Source organism: Chrysochloris asiatica, unplaced genomic scaffold, assembly GCF_000296735.1.
Source record: "Chrysochloris asiatica unplaced genomic scaffold, ChrAsi1.0 scaffold00071, whole genome shotgun sequence".
In the NCBI taxonomy this organism is placed as follows: domain Eukaryota; kingdom Metazoa; phylum Chordata; class Mammalia; order Afrosoricida; family Chrysochloridae; genus Chrysochloris; species Chrysochloris asiatica.
The window spans coordinates 8,974,407-8,984,898 of NW_006408589.1; the positions used below are offsets into that span (position 1 = coordinate 8,974,407).

The 10,492-nt window shown below is 48.3% G+C and overlaps 1 protein-coding gene across 1 annotated transcript in view; it reads right to left on the minus strand.

Annotated features, from left to right (window-relative positions):
- KCNIP1 (Kv channel interacting protein 1) overlaps nt 1-10,240 on the minus strand; it is a 600,752-nt gene extending 590,512 nt beyond the window's left edge. The window contains exon 1 of the mRNA XM_006864821.1: nt 10,004-10,240. Within this exon, the coding sequence (XP_006864883.1) occupies nt 10,004-10,151 (148 nt within the window). The 5' untranslated portion in view covers nt 10,152-10,240. The remainder of the gene's footprint in view (nt 1-10,003) is intronic.
- Nucleotides 10,241-10,492: the final 252 nt, after the last annotated feature.

Consider the following 10,492-nt stretch of genomic DNA (forward strand, 5'->3'; position numbering starts at 1 on the left):
CCAGTCTTAGCTGTTGGACCAGGCCACCATATATTTTTTGCTGTGTGGCAGTACCAGATAGCCTGTGAATAGCTGTTTGGAGTGTAGACTGGAGGCATTGATCTTTAGGGAATCCTCCAGAATTGTGCTCCTTCAAACAGAAACCTTGATTTCTCAAACAAGCGTGTGTGTGGTGCTTTGTGGCCAAATTGGAAGGAAAATTGGTTTACATCTTGTTTGTCCTACCTAGGATCTGATTTCTAGAAATGGAGTACATAATGAATGAGGCATTGGTGGCTTACTGATATAATTCTTGCCTTTCACGCAGGAGGCCTGGATTCCATTCCTGACTGATGTACCTCATGTATGGCCAAGACCCATCTGCCAGTGGAGACATGCATGTTGCTATGATGCTAAATAGGTTTCAGTGGGGCTTCTAGATTAGGACAAGCTATGAAGAAAGGTCTGACAATTGACTCCTGAAAATCAGCCAATGAATCTCTATGACTCACATTGGTCTAATGTGCAAAGGATCATGAGGATAGACATGACAGTGTTGCATTCTGTTGTGTATAATTTTGCCATCAGTCAGGGGCTGAATTGACAATATCTTACAACAGCAACAGATGTGGCCAGGGGTGGTGACTGGGTGGATGAAAACCTAGACTTAGAGACAGACATACCAGGTTGAAATCCCAACTTGGTTCCTTGCTGGTTTGTGACTCTGAGCAAAGCCCTTCCCCTCTCAGAAGCTCAGACCTTATTATCTGTAAATGGGGTTAAACAAAGAGCTCTACTTCTTAGAGTTCTTTTGTGCATTAAATTAAATGGCATGTGAAAAGTGCTTAGGGCCAGGTTGGACACAGAAACAGACCCCTTACTAAATAGTGTCATAGTCATTGTTATGAAATTTTAGAGTGCCAAAGCTGCAAGAGAATTTTTAAATCAGCAATTCCCTCATTTAAGAGATGAAGAAACTAAGGTCCAGGGAAAGGAAGTCACACACTCAGTGAGCAAATAAATTTGGATCTGAACCCAGGTCTGGCTCCAAGATGCTCCTGGCACATCTAAGAACAGAATGTGAAAACTCTTCAAAGGGTCAAGATTAGCTTTGTCTTTGGGTTCTCCAGTCTTCATCCTGACAGAGGATGCAGACCACAGGACCAGGATGAGTTCTGACCGGTGGTAGTGAATGCCGTCCCACAATACTATTCCTGGAGTCTTGGCATCCCTTTCTATCCAGCTGGCCCTGGAGCATTATGACTTTTCATCACTGCCTTCTATCTCAAACATATTCTCTCCTCAGCTCCCTGCCCCTGTGGGGCCTAACTCCCTGGCTTGCCCTTCCAGCTTGGATGCACGTGGACCCTGGGGAAGAATCCGGACCTTGCCTGAGATGCTGCCCTCTGAACTGCATCTGGCTGTGGTGGGTCTGCTACCTCGGAGTCAACCTCACACAGTGCCTGAGGAGCAGAGGACAGGACACCAGGCCTTTGACCTTACGCTGTCCCTGTTTCATCTCCTCAAAGTCACTTTGGCTGACTGCGTATGTAAATATGCCTGCACAGAAATTCAGAACAGGGAGATGGGGAGTGGGAGGTCCCAGAACTAGCCTGACAAAAAACAGGGCCCAAAATGATTTCCAGTCACTCAGCTTGAGTTGTTGGGTAAGAAAAACATTTACACATCACTGATTTCACATTTACTGGGTGCTTGAGATACTGTATTAGTCCCTGGGAGAGGCAAACAGTTAACATGCTCAGCTGCTTAAACAAAAGACTGGTGGGTCAAGTTCACCCAGAGGTGCTTCAGAAGAAAGGCCATTGGAAACCCAATGGAGCACAGTTCTACTCTGACATACATGGGGTTACCATGAGTGAGAATTGGCTCTGTGGCACTTGGTTGAGACATGGTGAAAACAGGACCCACATTGATAACGTGCTTGTCTGGTTCACAGTCTCACAGTGGTGGATGGACAATGGAAACATGAACAACTGAATAAAAAAGGATGATTTCAGATGCTAACATTCTCAATGACAGAACTTCTTGTGGCTGAGAGTGAGTCTCAGTAGAGGGTGTAACTCTGGAGCCCGCCCTTCTAAATAAGATGACCTGCAGCCTTATTTCATTCAGCTCTGCCTCATTTCTCTAGGCTACAAGTTCCAGGTCGAGTTCCACAAGGAGAGAGGGGAGGAACTGGACTCTTACTCAGCAGCTGTTTTGTTCCTGGCACTGTGAACATCTCAACCATCCTCTCCTAGTGGCCCATGTCACAGGGGAGGACACAGTTCTAGCATGGGAGGTGGTGGGACTTGAACCCAAATCTGACTCCAGAGCTGTGTTCTTTCTTTTCCCCTGCTGCTTTTCTTCAAACCACCACATCTGCCCTGGGTTGAATGATAGCCAAAAACATATGCACATGGCCCAGTGCCTGTTAATTTGACCTTATTTGTGAAAAAACAACTGTTTTTGCAGATATAATTGCATTAAGGATCTCTAGATTAGCTCAACCTGGATTAGCTGGGTGGTTCCTACAGTGAAGACCAGGATACTTACAAGACCCAGAAGAAGATGAGAACATAGAGAAGGCCATGTGAAGATGGAGACAGAGGTTGGAATGATGTAGCATAAGCCAGGAGCACTTGGAGCCCCCAGAAGCTGGCAAAAACAAGGAAGGAGTCTTCAGAAGGGGTGTGGCCCTGTGGACATCTTGATTTTAGACTTCCAGTCTCCAGAATTGTGAGAAAATAAATTCTGTTGTTTTAAATTGTTGCCACAACCCTGGGAGATTAATACAGGCACCATGTATCTCTCACAGATTTGGGAGCCAGGGTCTGGTGAGGGAGGTGGCCTAGAGAAGATTCTGTGGTTGGAGCATGGGGCACCTGGACAAGACAACACAGACGTGTCAGGGTCCACTGGCCTCAGAAGGCAGAGCTGACAGAGACCTGATTTGACTATACGTTAGTTTACTGTCACAGCCCTTAGTCCCCTCCCACAAGCCAAAGGGGCCCAATTCCAACTACTTTGAATTTGGAACAAACTAGCCACTCTCCTGTGGTCCTGAATTTAATAGGCTGTCTGTGTAGCAGTGCTGGGAGAACAAGGCCTGAACAAATTATCCCTGCCTGGCGTCCTGCTACTGGGAGGAAACACTGGGAGCCTCAGAGAAGGGCTGCCTTGGTGGGTGGTGGCAGCTCCCACCTTCCTCTCCCTCCTCTGCCATAGAGCTGTGTGGCTCTCAGAGGACACCTGGCCACCCGAAATAGACTGGGGAGTGGTGGGTGTACTACAGAATGGGCTATAGTGAAGGCCCTGTGCAGACTGGGCAAGGGGAGAGCCAAGGCGAGTACATCCCCATGCTGGCAGTTCCATCTTGGAACCTGCCAGGGAGTCACAGACATAGGGCCCTTGGTGATTAAGTTTTCTGCCTCTGACAAGGCATGAGCACCCAGGGGCGGGGTTCCTAGGATGCAAGGAGGGGGTTGACATGCATTACCAGGATAGTGAGAAGACCTGACCAGCAGGAGACAGTGTCTGTACTGGGCTTCCTGTGGGACATCTCACATATTCCACGATCCCAGACAATTCTAATCAACAATCATGGCATTGAACACACTATAGTTGGCATGGTGGTGGTGGTGGTGGTTATGTGCCGTGGAATCGGAACCGATTCATAGCGACCCTATACAGGGTTTCCGAGGTGAACAAATTAGTCTTAGAAGAAATGTAACCAAAATGCTTCTTAGAAGCAAGAATGGTGAGACTCTGACTCTCTTTTAGACATTTATCTCTGGAGACCTCAGAGAACACCTGGTCACCTGAAATAGACTGGGGAGTGCTTTGGTGAAGGCCCTGTGCAGGATAGGCATGGGGAGATACCAATCACTAGAAAAGAACTACGTATTTGGTAAAGTAGGGTAGTGGGTCAGTGAAAATGAGAGGAACATGCAGTGAGATGAGTTGGCACAACAGCACAACAATGGACTCAAGTTTACCAGGGGTATAAAGAGGATGAAGGACCAGGCAGCTATGGGTCAGAGCTGCCCGGTCAACAACTAACAACTAAAAACAATAACAGTGCCCCTACTCCAGACTGCCTGGTTAGGTCCCCGCTGACAAGACCACTTCTTACACTTCCCTTATAAGAAGGGAAAGCCATGGGGAATGACACCCCCCCCCCCCCCAGGCTGAGAGCCTATTCCACATCCTGCATATGTCCTGAGAGGAGATTGAAATGCCAGGAAACACATGTGTAGCTATCTTTCTGAAGCTTATTCCTTAACTCAGGCCATGTTACCACATGGAATTCATCCCAACCCCTTGCACAACAGATGACTGCCTTGAAGAGACCCAACTGGCGCACAAATTCTTGACAAACTTACCAATAACATCAGTGGAAAGCTGGGGAACTCTCTCTGGGTGTCAGGGACATCTTACCTATCTCTAAGGAGCAGAGAGGATAGCGCCTGGTCTGGGTACCAGTGGGACCAAGGTTCAAATCCTTCCCCTGCTCTCACCAGCAGGGTGACCTGGTTTTGCTAAGAGTCAGTTTCCTTAGCTATTCAAATGGTGATTCAGTGCCTACTTCCAGGGTGGGGGATTAGAGTGAGGCTAAGGAGACATCAATCCAGAGCACAAAACATAGGGAGACATTTACTCTCTGGTTCATGCAGGGGCAAGGGCAGATGAAGCGCTGGCCCTCTACTTGCTTTGTCCTCAATTAATTAAAAAATAACCCTATGAGCTTGATGTTATTATTATCTCCAATAAACACAAGGAAACTTGGCTTGGAGGAGGAGGGGTTGTGCCGCTTACTCAAGCACATACAACTGGTACATGGCAGAGTAGGGACTCTTGCCTGTCCTGCTGGAATATAGAGCCTGTTAGCAGGACCAAGGTCAGGGTACTGAGCATGTAGAACAGCCGTGGGGAGGAGAAAGAAAGAGGACCAGCTCTGCAGCTGAGGCCCTGCCTGGCCCAGGGAGGAACAGCTTAGGCTGGGCTGTGAAGAGGAGGTGGAACTCCAGGGCATTGTCCTAAAGATAAATTTTATAAGAGCAACTTCCTCACTGCTTCCCTAGCTGGGTGGCCATCAAGTCTTGGGTGGCCTGGGAGACACTAGTTGCTCTCCTGGATTGGATTCCTTCCTCTTGTTTTCTTTGGCCTTGACATCTGAGCCAGGGGTAACTGATTTGTTTCTGATGTGAAGAAGGAGAAGGAGGTAACCTGGAGGTAAGCATTTCCAGCAGAATGGAGCCTGTCCACCTCCTGGCTCTGTCCTGCATTCAAGTAGAGGGGTTGCTGGCTGTGCAGGAAGAGGCTGAGTCCCCAGAGCTCCAGTTTAACGAAGCATCAGAGCCAGCCGCTAAGTTTCTCCTAATTCGAACAGCAGGAACAGGCCTGGCTCTGGGAATTGAGCTTGCTCTCCTAATAAGGGCATCAGGTAAGAAAAATAGCTCAAATGTGGAGTCTAGTGCTGGGCCAGGCTTTAGGAAAGATAGGTGGGATGAGGGGAAGCGAGTGATATAAAGCCACCCAGGATCTTAGCGACAGGGCCAGATGCTTTCAGGTAAGTGTTCAATAGTGTGTCCTGCTTCCATAGTCTTGGTGCTGGGCCCTGAAGATGGGGACAGAGTGCTTGTCCTGAGGCACTTTCAGTCAACGAGAGAATCTTCTAATAGCAACAGTCATACCAACTAACATTCACTGCCTACTTACTATGCAGGAGTATTAGTCTATGACAATAGGGTTAGGTTGGCTTTTAGTATCCAAGGGAAACCCCTGAATCATGCAAACAGTTAAAAATGTTTGTCTGCTGTCTGAAAGGTTGCCAGTTTGAATCCATCCACGGGCACTTTGAAAGAAAGGCCTGGTGATTGACTTCTGAAAAATCAGCCATTGAAAACCCTATAAAAAACAGTTCTACTCCATCACAAATGGGTGTCATGAGTTGGAATCAACTGGATGGCAACTGGTGGGTAGGTGTTATGTAAGGAGCCCTGTAAGTATGGGGCTCTTTTATAAGCCCTGTAAGTATAAGGATGAAATCATAATTCCATTTTCCAGATCAGAAGACTGAAACCAGACAGCTGAAGGACCCAGAATGAGATTTTCCACTCACTGTGCAGAACACCCAAGGCAGCTAATTCCACTTTCCACTCCATTAATGATTTGCAAACTTTTCCTTTTGTAAGCAGATAAATGTTTTCTCTTTGGAGAAATTCAGTTTGTAAGAAAAAGTGAAAGCGGAACTGAAAGGATGGGGGTGCCAGAATCCATCCACCCAGCTTCCCATCTTAGGTCTTCGCTAAACACTAAGAAAGCTCAAGGCCAGTCCTGAATATTTTTCCTGAGTGGAGGCTCATCCTGCACCACAAATACAGAGTTCAGAGAACACTCACTGGGTCCCCTGGTGATGGATGCTGGTATACTGCTCCCTGACAGCCTCTAGGGCTGCTCCCTGGCATTGGTGCCCATGGAGTGGCGCTTCATTCATTGAATACTGTTTGTAAAGCAAGAACTCTGTTGGTGCTATGTGCCTAGCCGGGGCTACAGTGTGAGCAAAACACATGTGGTTCTTACTTTCATGGAACTTCAAGTTAGCGAATATCCTAAAATGATTTAGGATCACTGATTGTGATCATGGTCAGTGAGATGTGTGAGTAAGGAAGTCTGATTCATTCACCTCTGCAACAGGGTACCAAGGAGGAATCTGGGCAGCAGGTGTCAGTCATCAATGTGGAAGGGGATGTGGGCAGTGAGGGGGAGTGGTCAAGGCTCAGGAGTAGGCTGGACAGGACACAAGGCAGGGTGGTCTTGAGCCTGATTTGTCAGCCAGGTATTCTCAAGGCTGTTCCTAGGACCAATAGAATCTCTACATTACTCAATCCCAAAAGGGACAGAAGGAGCTCTGGTAACTTAGTGGTGATGAATCCAGCTGCTAATCTCATGGTCAGCAGTTCGACACCACCAGCTGTTCCGCGGGAGTAAGATGAGGCTTTCTGCTCCCGTAAAGATTTACAGTCTCGGAAACCCTGTACAGGGTCGCTATGAGTTGGAACTGACTCCATGGCACAAAACAACAACAAAAGGGACAAAGAAAAATCCTCACAAAGGCTGGATGATTTCAAATTGAGGTCCCCAGGCAAAGAATAAGCGAGATCACAATGAAAACCAGAAATCATTAAGCAAAAGTATAGTGTTGGATGTAGGGTCAAATCTCAATTCACCTAGTGTAAGCCATATATTAGATATCCTCTCTGATATCTCTAAGGAATTTCCTCCTCTCCTCTTTCCAGGCTTGGCCTTGTTCCCACTGTCATTAATTTCACAAACATTTAGCCAACACCTGGTTGGGCTTAGCACCAGTTACCCAGCACGTGCCTGGCATGGCTCCAGGACTGTGTAAACACTTGGCCCTCCTGGCTGAGCTGGGGCAGAGGACACAAATACACTGAATCTCCCTGATGCAGCCTCCCCTGGGCTTGGCTGCAGAAAACTCAGGCCTGAAGCAGGTTGGAGGGAGGGCAGGAGCCCCAGAGCCTATCTTGGTGTATACCCTTTCTGTATCACACAGATCTCAGTCTCTGCTCTTCTGAGTGGAGAATGAGAAGCCACCCTGGTCCCCAGCTGGTTTCTTCTCTGGGGTTGACGCTTCAGAGCTACTCCTTCTTGCCCATCTCTGTCTCCTCCCATTGCCCTAGATGCCACTTTGAGAGGAGCCCCTTGTCTATGCCCCATGTCTGTGTTCTACCCCAACAATCTGCACAGTATCCAGGTAGTGGCTGTCTGCTAGGTTTGTGCCCCCATAAGCCTGCAAAGTCCCTTGATGAAGGACTGACACCCAAGTCATCAGTGGGTCCAGGTCTAGTGAAGAGTGTGACTCAGAGTAAGGTAAATAGGCAGACAAAGAAATTGTAGTGCTCATTTGTTCAAATAGCCATCCCTCCTTTTCTTTCTCTCTCTCTCTCTCTCATCCTTGCTCTCTCCCTCTCTCTTGCACACGCAGTCACACTCACACAGAGTCCTTTGCACATATTCTGTCTCCTTTCCTGACTCATGTACATCATCTTTTTGCTGAGGAGCATCCTCCTGTAAAGGATCTCCCCCTTTGATCAGCTCAGTGTCTACAGACTCCTCTGCAGTCAGCTCTAGGAACTGGCTGACTAAGATGCAAGAGATTCTGACCCCAGCTGTGCAGAGGGGACAGGTCTGGGTCATCCTCACTGGATCCGTGCCCATCCTGGTCCATAAGACCGCCCTCCCATCTGGTCACTACAGCACACTCAGTAAAAGGATTCCATATTCAAACTTCAGTGGTCCTTTGCAGAAGTCCTAAGAGGTAGATAGGTAGATGGTAATGCACTCATTTTACAGATGAGAAAACTGGGGTTCAGGAATCAGGGTCAGAATTGGGACCTAGCTTTCCTAAAACCTGGGCCCAAGCTCTTTCAACCAAGCCAGCTTGCACTCAGGAAAGCAGAAATGGGGTAGGATGCTAACTCTCACCTATCAATCCCTGAGATGCTGGCACCTAGGATGCAGGAAAGAAATCCCTAACTTACCTCTGAGGATTGAATGGGGAGCTTTGAGCCATAACCTGACTCCTGGCTCGCTCTTTCCAGAAGCAAAGCAACTGAGAGCTACTGTCTCAAAGCCCGCTCACCTCTACTTCCCAGGTCTGTGCTCCACAATTCTGCCAGGCAGCCTGCTTGCCTTCCACAATACCCATGTTTAAGTATCCACTGAACTTGGGTCTCCTGCAGAGATGCTGGAATTTGGAAAGGAAAGGAGGGGCACAAAGGACTGAGAAAGGAGACAAGCAGACTCTCATCACCATCTCTCTCCCTGCCACTCCCAATTTAAACCAGGACAGACCCAACAGGTGACCAGATTGCCAGCCATGTCACCAGAGCAGGTATGTGTATATAGCCTTTATTGTCTTGTTGTTATGTTTTCTTTTTTTATTCAAACCTGATCAGGGTGTGGGGGCCTTGTTCCCTCCCTGAATATGTCCCACTACTGCTTCCAACGCATCTCCCCCAAAGACTCTTTCCTCCTGAAAGAGGATATGAATATTTAAAGACATTGTTTCAGCCAGTAGAACTAAGTCATGCAGCTGCTCTCGCTTTAAATTTTATCTCCAGAAAGTTTGCCAAAGTCTCTGTGAGTGTTCTGCCCGCCCTGCCTGCAACAGCAGAGTGAGTATAAATTGGAATTCAAGAGCCAGAGATGACCTCAGAGAAGTCAGCACCCCCTGAGGGGGGCCGGGGCTGCCTGCCTCATTCTGCAGCCACTTAAGGTACACACTGTCCTTTCTGGCCCTCAACCACCCTTTGGGGCTGCCCAGAGAGTGAATATTACAAATGGCCTGCCACCGGAGTTCCTAGAGAAACAGAGTAGATGGACATCAGTACAGATATGAGATGTAGAGGGACAGAAACCAAAAAAAAAAATTAAAAAAAAATGCAGAGTGGTCTGCAAAGACCCAGGAACACAGAACCTTTGGACTCCAGGAGAGGAAGCACTTGGCACATCTGTCCCAGAACTGACAGGATTCCTCAATAATCACAGGTACACAAGCAATCCCAGCCCCATGCCATCTCTTGCTGGCCCCACCAGCTGCAGACTTACTCACAGCCCACCACATCAAATCCCTCTTTTATCAACTAGACACCACACCTCATGGATAACTTGTTTAAATTCTAGTCATTCTAAGCCACATCCAACGCTCAGCAAAGGGTTCTGTCCCTCTGCCCGCCTATAACCTATCAGCCACACACCACCAAACCCATTTTCAAAGTTTCACACAATTACTGCCAGCTGAGCTCCATGGCACAGTGCCCAACTACTCAAAGCCAGGACCCAGGTTGTCAGCAACCTCCAATCCCTGCCTCCAAATTCTCCGGCATCCTTCTGAGACAGGGTCACCTCAGAAAGGCCACACACACTGGGCACACTGAGGCAATGTGGCCAGCCAGGCCATATCACTGCCAAACCAGCATCCAGGTCAGACACCTACCTTTGTTGAGGGTCCCAGTGATGAGCTTAAAGATGGTCTGGGCAAATTTCACAAACCCCAGCTTGCATCTTGTGGAGCAGCCACTCATGGTGGTGGAGGAGAGGTAGGCTCTGCTGTCAGTACCTGGAAGAGGAGGCACCCACCTCATGTGCCTCTAGAACTTCTTCGAACTCTGGGAGATGGCTGAACCCCAGAAGCCCAGTTCCTGGAACAGCACAGTTGCCTCTGCAGTGAGTCCAGCTTCTGCATCCAGGGAAGCTGTTGGTCCCTCTGTCTTCCCTCCCTTACTTGCTGGCCACTCAAGTCCTTGCTATGACAGGACTGTGGGATGCCAGGACCACGCAGCACTGCCAGGGCACAGGATCTCTGAGGGCACACAGCAAGGAGAGAAAGCTGAGCAGAGCAAGAGGGAGGAGCAGGAGCTTTCCCTGGCTTTGCTGACTGTCTTTCTTACATAGCAGTGGTAATGTGGCAATTAATACTCTAGTC